The following is a 14,796-nucleotide window of genomic DNA, read 5'->3' as shown; positions in this document are numbered from 1 at the left end:
AAAATTGAGAGAACAGTCGAGAGAAAGAGTCGCACAACAACAAGAAGTGCATCAAATAAGAGAGAATGAGAATATTCCCGAAAGTAAAAAATCCTATTAGACACTTCTAAAAGACCACAACGAAGCAGTCACGTTGACATCGATCATTTATTTTATAAATATTTACATAGCGATAACTAAATTTTACTAAATTGCGTACCCAAATGTAAATGTAGATTAAAAAATATTGGACAACAGCTCTCAATCGCTCAGGTGGTTTTCTTATTCCTTTACCTGACTCACTGTGAGAACTTAATTATTATTGAGTAAATGAGTTCATTTGTACATAAAATTAACAAAAAAGAAATTAATGTGTGTAGGAACGTCACGAAACCACCACTTCTTAATTACAATGTTCTATACATTCGCAAAAACTATGACATTGTATAGAATGAAACTATTATTATTGTTTGTGGAAATGGAGTGAAGAGGTATCAACTTTTTATAGTTGTGGGAACTCTTTTTTTTCGGGAAGAAGAAATGGTAATTTTTAGGTTTGTTGATTCAGAGTTGGAGGTCATTGCTGGGATAAAGTCTGTTGTACCATTTGGATCTTTGGATGTCTTGTTTGAGTTAAACCTAATTTTAGGACAGTTACTTGGACAATTAAGACGTCGTTTGCCTAAATTCTCAAAAGATCACAACGATGTCCAAAGAATTCATGGAAAGAAGCTATTGACAGAGACAGCATTGCATTTGGTATTGGAAATTGACAAGCAGAAGCTAAAGACAGCGCAATTGATCACATCTGAGGGAAGCCATGGATCACAATTGACCTGTACGGCTAGGGTTTTAAAACGGGAATATTCCGGGGAATTCTGGAATCCCTATGAACGGCTAGTAAATAAAGCAGCTTAAATTTTGAAATAGTCCATTCATAAAAATAATCAAAACTTCAGCTCTGACTCAATTGCCATTATCCTGATTCATCAAACCAAAGGAGTGCCAAATTTTCCAATTTGCCATCACCCCTATGACATTTAAATCCATCCAGTTAATTCTAGGCTCGACAAGCAACCTGACAAACAGGAAAATTCCTAACGTCACCAAATACCCATCATAAACAAAAATAAGTAAATATTATTTTCAAAAAATATTCATCAGCACAAAACACAAATGGAACTACTCAAAATGTTTTTTCTTATCCTCAAGTTTAATATATATTTTGTTATTTCTGTCGAATTCCAATCAAATTAGCTACTGTATATACATTAAAATGTAATTACGTTTCTAAAACTTTGCATGTAAAGTCTTAATGAAAAAGAGCACGTGCATAAAATATTTACAAATGGAAATAACAAAATTGAAGTAGTCAGGCTTTAAATTGAACTAAATGCAACGAAAAAATGTAATCTTGAATGGATATCAAGGTATTTAGGTATGTGATGTAATATTGGTGCTGATATAAAAAATTTATTTTTAACTTTACTAAGGTATTAACAGAGATTAAAATGTCAACGAAATGGAGATAGAAATTTTTAAACAGCAGATTTGTTGTGAATTTTTTTTTTTTTTTTGGAGTCTTACTTTTTAATAATAAATTACAGCATATATAGACCAAGTAATAAAAGTCAAGTATAAAAATTCGATTAATTTTAAAATGAATTAATAAAAAAGTTTTTAAAAACTGGATATTAGTTCTGCTTTTTGCCAATAGATGCCGCATCATAAGCTTTTTTTGACATTTGTTATAGTATAACACACGTATAACATCTCGAAACTAAGAAAGTCAGCACTTTTGTTTTCAAATTTTGCGACAAAACTAACTTAATAAAGATCTATATTCTTTCCAGTGATCTGCTTTGTTCTTCCTACATGATGTGAATAGCTGGTACTCCGATTTTGTTAAAATTAAATCACCTAAAAATAAAGATGATTTTCACGAGTTAATAACAAAACTTATGTCTAGTTAGTTACTCCACCAAAGATCGACTAATTAGAAATTTTATTGAGTGTTCCAAAGAATATGTCCTTAGTCGATCGTAGCTCTAGTTAATAACTAGACGTTATATCAAGATACTCTCTCGGGATTATCAAAATCTTGAATAACAACTAACATACCTACTCGAAAGCATGAAAAAACACTCTTTCCTCCAAATTCTCTCAAAAAAATCACATTTTTAGCTGCTTACAGCTCAATATATCATGTTATACTATTTTAATTTTTTAAATCAATTTGAGCATTATCTTGCTATTTGTCATTACAAAAACAAAGGCTTTTTTTTTATCTTTTAATAGAATCATCATTTACTATAAAGCAGCACTCTTAAACATGAAATCAAAACAAACATTCTTAAATTTAAGCAACAAAAAAGCATCAATTTTGCGAGGAAATTTTTTTTTTCCTTATTAGGCACAGATTTGTTTATGTAGAGATGAATATAAATATAGGTCTATTTTAGCTTGATTTTAGCATATATTTGTGATGTTTGAGATGATTTGTCGAAAATTATTATATTTATGATATTATTCAGATTATACTGCGTTTGATCAAATCTGAAGATATGAAAATCTTCAATTTGTCAGTTTGTGTTTTGCAGCGTTTTATATTAAACGTTTTTAAAGTTTTGTCTTGAAATTATTAAAAAAGGAATTTAAAATCATAAAATTTGAAATAAAAGGTACTGAATAATAATAATTTTGAACTTTTTAAAGAATTTTTGCGATTAGTCTATGGTTTGTCTTGTTACAAATTTGACATGAATGGTATAAAGTTTTGAGTATTTGAAAAAAATTGTGAAAAACCTGATTTTTGTATCATTTAAAAAATTTTTCGAGTTGTTATAAGAAAATGCTCATCTTTATTTACGTCATATACACGTCATATAACGTGTTGGTGATGTGTTTTAATTTCGAAGAAATGAAATAAAAATCATTCATATTTAAAAAGTAATATATTAGATTGGCCAATAATTTTAAACAATAATCAGGAATTCAATAATGAATTTCAAATGTAACGAAACTGTTAAATTGACAAGAGTTAGAAATGGACTATTTAAAAAATCATAAAAATATAAAATAAGAATGATTTTTGTATACTTAATAATTTGTCAATCAAGACTGTGTATTATATTTTATTTTAATGTCCTTTTCTTCCTTCAAAATGTTTTAATACAATATTATTATTATTTTTTATTTAATATAAAAAATACTTATTCTCTAGCTCTCAATTAATATAGGAAAGGTTGTAAGCAAAAGCTCTGAGCATACAGCTATTCGTTAGCTGTGTGTGTGAAATATATAGTCGATGTCGAGACAAAATAATTTCAGTTAAGTTTTTCGTTTCGATAAAAGCGGAGTGTTATGTGAGTAATTTTATTAATATAACATGTTTTTCACATTCTAACATTGATTTTCCAAATTTGATAAAAAAGAAGTTTTGTTTCCGATATATCCCAAATAATATTTATGATCTATTTATTATCATTTTGAATTCGCAATAAAATTAAATTTCACAATTAATTGAAAATGACAAAGAGTATAACAATATGTTATAATTAGTTGAAAATATTTTAGTGTGACGTACCATAAAAAATATATAACAAGAATTTAAAAATAACGAATTTTTCAAGAATTTTTACAAAAAATGCTATGTACAAATTAGATTAGAATGTTCTTAATCATTTTAATTTTAAATTTAAATAATTGATAATTTAATTTTTTGGTTTTTCAGACAAACATATTAATCAGCATAAACCACAACATTCTCACAAATACAAGCAATCAAATCTAAAAATAAAACTTTATCGTAATTATTTGTTGAATTTGTTTGCATAAGGAAATGGATAAAAATCAAGATCCTGAGAATTTGCATTTGATGAAAGATAAAAGAAAAGAATATGTCTCATATGAACAGATTTTCAAAGGTTCTCTTAATGCAATATTGTGCAATAAAAGTAAACTTTTCAAAAGACCACGAGGACACCACAAAGAACTCAGCAAATTTGAGAACATTTTAATATCAACAGAAGATAAATCAGCAATAATCAGTATGGTCTTCCGCCTTTATCAAAACGAAAAATTTCTCTCAAAAACTATTGATCTTTCGTTAGTGATGAAGTACATTCATGAAGGATATGGACATTTTCTAAATTTATTTAGTATTTTAATTCATAATTGGAATGATATAAATGATGATTCAGAATATTTTCTTATAATGAAATTTGATACATATCAAAAGGCTACAAACAACAAAGAATCTTTATTTGAGAAGCTGTTCTCAATTATTGATGACAAAGAGAAGTCAATGTATCACCATATTTGTTTGAAGATAATTTACTACTATTTTGATGAAGTTAACAAAAGTCCAATTGAGAATATTTTGGAAAATTCACACATTCAGGATCTGATAATAAAAGCGACGAAACTCAGGAACGAGGAGTATAAAGCGAGAATTCTGAAAATTCTAGTCATATACTTAGACAACACAAAAGATGAAATCTACAATAAAATCAAAGAAAGAGTACTCAAATCGGTGAATTATAACTTTAGTTATACATCAGTGGCCAAAATATCATATGAATCAATCGTAAGACATCTTGATGATCTTTTCTTCCAACTTGTTTTTCTTCTCAAAGAAAATCAAATTCTTCATTTTAAAACTGATTTTGAAAAATTTAAAAGCAAATACCAACAACTTCTTGGTGATTATTGGTCAAATGCGATTAGGCTGAATTCTCAACTGCTCTATCGTATGGCTGAAGAACAATCTTTGAGGGATACCAGCGAATTTTTGTTGCAGTCAACTGGAGATTTTGAACTTAAACAACCAATTACAGCAAAATTCAAGAAGCTTGAAGACTTTTATGTTGTTTTTAATGAACCTTTGGATAAAGAAAATGAAAAGATTTTGGTAAGTTGATGAATTTATGGTGGGAGAAGCTGTGCTTGAATAATGTCCAGTATTCATAAATAAAAGATGTTTAGCTGGGTTGAAGATTTTGAAATTTATTGGTATTTAGACAATAGCACACATATATTGCAATAGGTTATGAAAAAATATAAGGCAATATCATTTATGCAACGTCATTTTGATAAGATTGTTTAGTTCCGTTAAGATTAAAATTTGCAAGAAACGATGACTATTCCTTTATAAAATTTCATGAGTCATCGACTAAAGAATGTCATTTTAAATCGAATGCATAATATAATTGCATATATGACTGTAACTGATAGAATTTAATCTAATATTTACTTTCTTCCTACAGACTTCTCTCGAAAATTTTATTCAAAATGAATTTATATCCATTTATGACGATTTTGAGATATGCTTCAATACCTACGGATTTGAAAGAAAATTTAAAAATACACCAATAATAAGGAAATTCCTGTTTGGAAGACGTGATCTGACCAGTAAAAGCTTGTTTGAAACGATATTATCAATAAATAATGCAAATGTATACCAGAAGGCTGACCATGATTATGTCCTTAATTATATCTGGAATGAGTTTCGGCTGTTTGAGATTCCGGAATTACTCACTATTGTAAGTATTACAAATTGTATGAAATAATAATTTTATCAGTTCAAAATTTATAACTTTTATGTCTTGTGACTTGCCACTTGACGTAAAAAGATATTGATCATTGCCTGAATGACTTACAAAATTCTGTTGAAAAATTCCTATTTTATAACATTGATTTTACCACTTAGAAAAACCCGATGCAAAAGACTCTTCTTGATTACGTCTTGGAAACCAAAAATAACCGTCACTTGATGTCATTTTTGATGACCGTTCCAAAAGACTACACAAACTCTACCCAAAGACCCAAGCATTTTATGATGTTAAAGAACTCTTTATACCATGACCACAAAAAAGATGAAAATGACAAAAGTTTGATTGAATTTCAATTAAATGCAATCAATTACAATGATGGAAGTGATCCTTACAATCTGGACAGTTTAATGTACCTTTTTGAGGAAATTGGAATTTACACAGCAGAACAAACTAAGAAAAATCAGTACATTAGAAATATAATTGATAAAGTAATGAAAGAAAAGTCAGAAAAATTTGATGGACAGCATGAATTGAGACTACCCAGAAAGCATTTCCTGATTGGAATCTTAATGACTTATTGGAAATGCGAAATTGAAAGTGAAAAAATTATCAAAGCAGATTCAGACACTGAAGATGAAATAATTGATTCTGAAGATTATCAAGAAAGTCCAACAAAATCTAAGATAGCAAGCTTTACAGACAAAGGATTCTTATTCTTTAAACTTCTTTACCTTATAATCAATAAGAAGGACACAGAATTTCACAATATTTTTGCAGAGGAATTAAAACGCATTGAAAAATCCTTTGTGGAAGTTTATCAACTTGAAAGCACTTACGATAACAAGCATCAGCATGAGGATGAAGAAAACATTTTTCATTACTACGAGAAATACTCAGCAAATTTTATGTACGTCCTTCTATATGCTGCCATAAAAACAAATCAAAAGGAAATTGTTGATCACATTTTTAAGTACAATAACTTTTTAATAACGGAACCGACATTCCCATCGAATATTGAGCCTGATGAAATTCATCGTCATACTATGATAAAATTTCTGGAAAATAAATACGAAATTGGAAGAGATTCATTGCCTAGAAATTGGATTACACATGAAGTTTTAGAAAAATTTTTAAATTCACGGATTGAATCACATGGTGGATTTTATAAAGTTGATTGTAGATTCATGCTACCGTACTACAATTATGATTTGAATTTAAAATCTCCCAAGGATGTTGATGATGATTTGTTAATGAATGAGGACTATGACACAATGGAGCATATCTTAAATGATCATGAGCTTAAGCCTTTAGTTACTCATCCAGTCCTCGAAATGATAATTAAGATAAAGACAAAGAAATACAGCCGCATATTGACATGGAATTTATTGACATTTATCTTGCTGTATATCATTCCTACAATTGTGTTGGTGTATCTGTTCCATTCTAATAATGATACTCAAATTAATGCTACCAACCGAACTGAATCAAACAGAAATAATGAAGGATTTATTTTCTTTAACGTATTCATAATTGAGAAATTATTTTACAATCTACTTGAGAAAACGCCATTTGAACTAAATTACATCCTAATTTACATATTGATAACCATGAGGTTACCTTACATCATGGCAAGAGAGTATTTCCAATATCGTGTGCTCTACCGTGATTCATACTTCAAGGAAAGCTCCAACATTATTGAGTTTGGATTGATCTCATTCCCAATAGTGTTACTAATCACCACAATAATTCATCAATTCCTGCAAATCAAATTGTTCTTCATGATGATTACCTTCTTTGAAGTCTGTAATGTAATTGCAATGATTGCAGCCACAGCCTTTTTATTTCCAACATTAAGGTTTTCAATCTCCTGGATGTGCTTTCGGCGAATCTTTACAAGTTATGTAAACATACTTTTTGTCTTTTTCTCAATCTTTTTGGGATTTGCTACACTGTTTTATATTATCCATGATTATTACCATGATAATGGAAATGATTTTATGGAAAATGTGATTGTGTATGCTGGGGAACCAATAGTTAGAACGGATAAAGTATCAGGAATTATTCAAGGAGCAATGATCACATTTATTATTGTTCTCGTGATCAACAAGGCAAATTTTGTACTGTCAATTGTTGTCAACGATATTAAAACACTAATACATCAGTCAAAGGAATTAAGTCTCATTTATAATGCTAAGAAATACGTGAAGTTTGCTAAGAACATCAGAATATTCTATGCATGTACTGATTATAAAGAAAAAAAGAGTTTTAAGGAAAAAGCAATGTTGGGATTAGTTCGAAAATTTTTGAGAAAATATCCATTCATTCATCGACTGCAGAACCTGTTTATTGATAAAGATACAAAAACTGTTTATGCTGATATTGAAAGATTTATATTTGAAACTAATGACTCTAAAAGTTGCTCAAAATTTTTAAAATTAAGCTCAATTTTTGATTACATTTCTGGTCCATTTAAATGTGACTTGGAAACCATGGAAAAAATTGAAAAAATTATCCATTCCGTAATTAAAAGAATGCATCAGAAAGCTCAAATAATTGATGAAAAAATCACACAAATGAAGAACTTTAACTTAGACAAACCTTTAAAATACAAAAATAATGGTAAGTTAGCACAAATAAAAGAATTGAAAGGAGAGATTAGTGAATCAAGTTCTAAATACTCTATTGATTCTGGATATATATCTAATAAAACTTCGTAATATCGAAATTTTTAAAAGTAAACATTTAAATTAGCCTAATTTGAAGGATAAGTTTTACAACTAAACAGATCACTTCTTAATAAAAAGACAAATAATAACTTTATAGTTGTTGACATGGAATTGAGATTTTAAAATAAGCATTACATTCCAAAAAACTATTCAATTAAAAGACCTTTAATTAGGTTCATTAGTTAAATATTTATAATGTTTAATTTTATATTACTTTAATTGAAGCTTATTAATCCATCTGAACTTTTTGTATGGAAATTTTTTTCATAAATAATGATGAATTACTAGTGTTTTTCATCATCATATATGAAAATTAAGGGAAAGTCGCATTTCCCAAGATTTTTCATCATAATAATAAGTAAATAAGTAAATTGATATTAATTTTAAAACGTTCAATAAAGAAATTGTTTGAATAATAAAAGTAATTTTGAAATTTTTAAAGAAACAATATTAATAAAGTTAAAAAAGCCTTTTTTAACTTCATTTTTCATTTACATTATTAAAATTATTGATTGATTTTAAATGATCGTTCACTAATCTGAGAAAGTGTGAATGATCTCTTCAATCCTTCATTTATATTTGTTTGATTCTTGTGAGCTTTGGCAAGATGACCCTCCACTAGCACCGTTGTTTTTATTAGATTCACACGAGTTTTTTCCATGATGATCTGAACCATGAACCTGAACTTTGTTGAGTATTTTCATTTTTCTTAGATTGGGATTTCAAATCTTTTTTATTGTCTGATGATGATTGTACATTTTGTCTTGCCAATTTGAGATTTTTGCCATCTTTGCTTATAACTTTGTTCGACCGACAAGATCCAAACTTTTCTTCTATTTCCATTTAAGTACTGCGTTCTAAAAATGAATAATAAATTACTAAACAAAATTGTTATTTCCCAAATTCTAGTCATAATTTGATGAAAAACTAAGTTATTTAATTAAAATAGATTATTAATGTAACTGGCTTATCTTTTGGATGTATGACGTAACACACTAATACTTATATATGTACAAAAATTTAAATATTTCTTATCTGTAACTTTTTATATAATAATTAAAATTGTATAACTAAAGTTATATGAGTATATAACTTAATATATATAATATATAAACTTAATAACTTGTTTTAGACTGTCTTTATTAAGAAAGTATCAGAAATCTTTACAAGTCCAACGTACAAGTTTCATAAAAGCTTTTAATTAGTAATTCAGATTTTAAGTCACATAAAAATTCCTTTTTGGGAATAGAGAAAATGGTCAAAGACTAATTTAAGGTGACACCATACCCAAATGAACCCTTATTGCAACTACTGCAACACATTATTGCAACAAATAAATCCTTATTGAACATAAAAACAATTAGAATAAATCATTGTAAAAAGAATTTGAATTTTTAAAAGCATTTTTAAAATTAAAGTGGCGCAAAAAAGTTTAATCTTTCTCATCTAGGCCATTTAAAGCTTACCTTTCATACATTTTCTAACAAATCTCTTTATTTCTTTACATTTAACTCGTTTATATACTTAGGAACACCAAATTTCACTTCCTAATCCTCTCAAAGCTTTTAAGAAAACTAAATAGAACAATATATTCAAAAAATATGCAATAACTTTTACTAAAATAGAACCTGATAACAAGTTTAATGAAAATGTGCATAAAATTTTGGTTGAAACACGGCAAAAAAAAAAGACAAATAAAATCATCTGAAACAAACTCTCTCACTTATTTCAAGGAAATCTGAGAGTAATTTTGAGATCTTTTGAGTAAAATTCGTTAAAATCTCGGGAGTTAAAAATTTGATCAAACCAATGAGATCCCTTTGAATGAGTTTCAGCTGACAGTTAAATGCACATAGATGCAAATATTTACTTCCTGATCTGAAGACTTCAATGCCTAGCACATTAACCAAGCATTTTGTTTGGCATAAATTTTGCAAAAGGATTTCCTTAGACCGACATATTATGAGAGCAGCTTTATAAAAGCAATTGTCACGACTTTGTGATGACTAAGATTTGAAATAGAGAGGATATTAATATCTGGATATTTTTATTCTTTTTTAAAATTCGCATTTAACTATACTTTATTGTTTAAAATTGATTTACTTTAACATTTACAATAGAAAATTATTTTTAATTAAGATTGATATTGAGTACGGATTGAAAAAGTGATAAGACATAACATTTATTTAACAAAAAAAGTGTAAAAGATTAAAAAAAAATAAATTTTTTTAAGCAATTCAAATATTGCATCTCAAATTATTTATAATTAATGTCAAGGAAATCATTTACGAGAGCTTCTCAGTACACGACCTCCTGTTGCAATCTCCTCCTGAGGATTGTCAGATTCATCTTCTTGTTGAAGATCACTTCCTGCACTTGGATTTGAAGATGATTGTTTTGAGGATCCATTTCCATTCTTCTTTTCAGGCTTGCTACCTTTACGGAGTTCCTCGTTTTTATTTTTGCTATCTTTGATTCGGTTGTTTGCTAAAGAATTTCGTTGTTTATTTGGTTCTTTTTTATCCACATCCTTCTTTCTGTAAGTTGATTGATTTAAAGGTAATTGCATAAAGTTGGTGTTAAAGATAATTTTTCAACTTACTCGGTAGGTTCACCATCATCTGAATTTTTGCGTTTCTTAGTTTTGGACTTTTTTGAATCTTCCTCATCCATTACAATTGTGATGTTGTTTTCCTATATATTGCTGATTAGTAATTTGAAATTTAATTTCTATCTAATATTCTTGATTATTGATATCTGTTAAATGCTCCACAATGATTGAACTATTATTCAATCTTATTTATTCCTAATATCTAATTCAAAATACAAAAATAACTAAATGTTCTATGTATTTACAAAAAGACCGGGATTTTTTATGGGGACAAATACATATAACGTAACAATGTTGAGGGATAAGGGGAAAATGGGGGAACTGTAACAGAATAACTGCACTCAAACAATGAATTTTCCATTTTCCATTTTCCATTGGGAAATTTTTGATGAGGGGGAAAAGGGTTTAAAATCATGTTACTTAATAATTGAATGACCCGTGTTCGAATGTTTTTTTTTTCGAAATTCAATGTTATTTTAATAAGGTGATTAATTGGTCTTTTTTTGAAGATGTTTTTGTTGTACAAAAATGTCATTTATATTTAAGAATAATTACCTATTCTACTTTATTTAAATTTTAATTTTATTTTTAAAAAGTTATCTTTAAAAGCTTATATATTTAAAAATTCATATAAAATAAACTTTACTACAAGGTATAAAAATTTCAAATTTGTTAATTATATCTTTAAAAGGAACGAATCATTTAAGAATGTAATTAATAGCAAATATAAATTTATATAAATAAAAACCAAAAATTAAAATTACTCTAAATTCTTTTTAAAGAAAAATCTCTTTTAACCATGCACAACCGAGTGTACAATACGTTACAACTAGCCATTAACTGGACATTAACTCGCCATCAACCAGCTCTAAAGTATTTTTGTACACTCTGAACATAGATCACAATACTCTTATTTTTAAATGATTGCTCGTCAAAAGAAAACTTTTTTCATATTTATGATAAATTCTTTAAATTATTAATAATTTTTAAAATGTTATCGCGTATTAAAAAATTTGTGATAAATTATAAATATTTTAAATTCATTTTGACGAGCTAGGGATACCGAAAATTCATACGCAAGAGCCTCTGCACATTACTATTTAGTATCTATGGATGTAGTCACACTCCCTTCAGGATTGCCTTGCAATACTTCTGAGTTGTCTTGCTGTGATGCATTATCATCTTGGCTTGATGGTGCTCGTACATTTTCAGGTTGTCTTCTTCGTCTTGTTCTTGGTTGTTGCTGGACTATTTTTGCGTTCTTAGCATCTGGATTGGTTTCATTATTTCCTTGTAAAGCATGTCTATGCCCACCCTTCTTAAGTTTCTCGGTAGTTTGAGTACTTTAATGACATGAAATTTAGATAAATATACACAAAAATAAAATTTATTGTAATCTCACTCTGAAGATGTTTCTGGCTCATCCTCGATAGAGTTTCTTCTTCCTCCTCTTTTACTGGGTTTAGTGTTATCGCAATCAGGATTTTCATGATCTGATTCACTCATTTTCAAAATATTTTTTTGCCGACTTTTATGTTTTTTGTGTATTAAATGATATCGAAATTTCAGGACGATATCTAGCAATGACAATCTCTTAGTAGTTTCTGAAATAAATTTAAAAATTCAAATATTAAACTTTTAAATGTTTATATCGAATATACTTATAAGTTATAACATATTTTCGAAATGGAAATTCGAGCAATAACATACGAATATAACAAATGTTATATCGCGTATACTGAACATATTCTGCTATTTTCTTCAATGTTATGACTAATACGATAGAAAATATTTTTTAAATATGATAAAATTTTGACAACAAAGAAAATTTTAAAATTCAACTAAATTTAATTGTTTTCGCATTTGCTATCAAAATTTAAAGTTAGCCAGCGATAATCACTTTTTAGATATACAATGTTCATTGTTAATAAGGAAAAAACTTGAATCAAACTTTAAATATTTTCGAAATCATTTTCTGACGAATTTCACAATTTGAACTTTACTCAGATCTTTTTGTGATGATCCAAAAATTGATCCTTTCTCCAATAAAATGATTGCACTTTTTAACACATGAATAAACTAATAAAAAATAATTCTAACGTCTGATCTTGTTAAATGTTGAATAAGAAATGAATCACTTACCAAAATTGCTTTAGTAACTCATACTTCTGATAAGGAATTCATTAATGTGTAAACAATTTCTTGATTATTCTCTTTTTGATAAATTTTTGAGTATATTTGACGTGACGTACTTATCGTTAATAAAAACAGTTGTTCGATTTCGCAGTTTTACGAAGATATCAATGACGCTGAAAGTGTCAATACTAATAGACACACATTTATGTTGGTTTTCCTCTGTGGATTCAGAAATTATTTCAAGATTTTCCCCTCTATCCACAACCGTCAATCATGAACTAAGTAAAAGGTTAACTTACCACGTACGATCCCTAAAGCTTAAGTATAAAAATAAAGCTTTTTTTACAATATTTTTATTTAAAAGGTTTAAAAATTAAACAAAAATACTGAAATCTTATATTTTCAAAAATCCAACAAACTATTTTGCTTACAAACAAGAATAATTGACAGTCTTCTTTGAGAGTCTCCTAAAAATTGATTTCTTTAAATACAAACATGAACAAAACTTCAAATTTAACTTATTATTCTTAAAAAATATGAAAGATCTTAGAACATTTACTTAAGAATTATTTTGAATTATTACTACTTCCTCCGTTCGATGAAAGAGTTGATGAAGGCATTTCTCCTCTACCCCTCATTTCTCTATTTCTCAATTTTTTGTTTCTATCATGATTTTTGCGATCATTGTTTTGACTCAAAGCATTTCTGTGGCTGTCTAAATCAAATTCATCATCTTTTTGACTTTTTAATGTTTTGATAAATAAAAAAATAAAATTATACAAATTTCACAAAAATTTCTAAATTCTTACGAATCGGAATCGGAATCACCATCTTTAGAATTTTTCCGACTTTGTTTTGTTTTGTTATCTCGAGTTTTGTCGGTTTGCGAAAGATCACTCATTTTGCTAAATTACAAATATGTTTTTCTCAAATTAAAGTTTTTCTTCGAAATTTTGAATCATTTGTCAAATAAATTTTAGGAAGCGAAATATGCAACAATTTATTACTAATAGTTTGTCGCGCTAATTTTAATTACTCAACAATTTTTTTGAAACTATTCATTTAATTGATAATTTATTAGTTTAAATCATAAGCACTTTGAATTTACCGGTCTTTAACTTTGCAGACTGCAGTTTAACAAATTTGAGATGATAATTAAAAAAATATTTTTTAATAAAAATTCTAATTTAGTCCACGTTTTGGCGTTTTACAATAAATTTGCTTTAAATGATCCGGAAAACTGAACTCTTTTAATGATAAAATATACAAAAAACAGAATGCAAATCGAGAGAGTAATAAAGAGAGTCACTCTGAGATGCTTGAGAGAATGCTTATTGTTTCCTATGAATCATATGTACACACTATGTTATTATTGATAAACCATATTAAGTGACGATGACGTAAAGATCATATGTGAATTGTTTAAATACAGAATAGTTTTTATAACTTTTTTACAACTTGATCATCAGCTTGATGTATGAGCATTTTTCATTTGTGTCACTAGGTCTATTTAACACTTTTATAAAAAGCACAATTCGATCCAAATACTGTAAGAGTCACAATGTTACGGAATTGAAACCGAATCTAGCATAAAATCAGTGTCACGTCGATTTGGCGTTGAATTTTTGATCAATTAACTGATTTGTGCTATTCGGGTTGATAATTATTATGAATGAGCAATATATCCACTTAATTAGAAGATTAATTTGATTTTATTCGCTTTGCTTTGTTTTGATCAAACTCAAAAAATATAATTTGAGAAGATTTTCTGCTCAAAATTATATAATTG

At 27.7% G+C, this 14,796-nt stretch overlaps 1 protein-coding gene and 1 long non-coding RNA gene across 6 annotated transcripts; one reads left to right on the top strand and one right to left on the bottom strand.

The window, feature by feature from the left end:
- Positions 1-3,208: 3,208 nt before the first annotated feature.
- LOC139098358 (uncharacterized) lies at positions 3,209-8,414 on the top strand. Its single transcript, XM_070650531.1, has 4 exons — positions 3,209-3,344; positions 3,713-4,891; positions 5,247-5,522; positions 5,690-8,414. The coding sequence occupies exons 2-4, from the start codon at positions 3,821-3,823 to the stop codon at positions 8,249-8,251; spliced, it is 3,909 nt and encodes a 1,302-aa protein (XP_070506632.1). The 5' UTR covers positions 3,209-3,344; positions 3,713-3,820; the 3' UTR covers positions 8,252-8,414.
- A 3,108-nt stretch (positions 8,415-11,522) lies between these two features.
- On the bottom strand, positions 11,523-14,755 carry LOC139098179 (uncharacterized). Of its 5 annotated transcripts, XR_011545156.1 has the most exons (5): positions 14,116-14,755; positions 13,817-13,912; positions 13,014-13,748; positions 12,274-12,475; positions 11,523-12,214 (listed from the first exon to the last, which is right to left on the bottom strand). It is a non-coding gene; the product is annotated as an uncharacterized lncRNA (long non-coding RNA). The 5 variants fall into 5 exon arrangements; XR_011545157.1 differs by having other exon boundaries at positions 13,014-13,226; positions 13,307-14,755; XR_011545154.1 differs by having other exon boundaries at positions 13,817-14,755.
- Between the last annotated feature and the right edge of the window lie 41 nt (positions 14,756-14,796).

This window comes from Chironomus tepperi, unplaced genomic scaffold (assembly GCF_022539635.2).
Source record: "Chironomus tepperi strain 1889 unplaced genomic scaffold, CSIRO-AGI_Ctep_v1 contig_445, whole genome shotgun sequence".
In the NCBI taxonomy this organism is placed as follows: Eukaryota; Metazoa; Arthropoda; class Insecta; order Diptera; family Chironomidae; genus Chironomus; species Chironomus tepperi.
Note: the sequence above shows the minus strand (reverse complement) of the source record. Positions and strands in the feature narration are given on the sequence as shown.

Bases quoted from the DNA above. Each gene is read 5' to 3' on its own strand.
- LOC139098358 (XM_070650531.1), top strand. From the start codon at position 3,821: ATGGATAAAAATCAAGATCCTGAGAATTTGCATTTGATGAAAGATAAA. The intron at 4,892-5,246 runs GTAAGTTGATGA...TTCTTCCTACAG, and splicing joins AAGAAAATGAAAAGATTTTG to ACTTCTCTCGAAAATTTTAT. The intron at 5,523-5,689 runs GTAAGTATTACA...TTTACCACTTAG, and splicing joins TTCCGGAATTACTCACTATT to AAAAACCCGATGCAAAAGAC.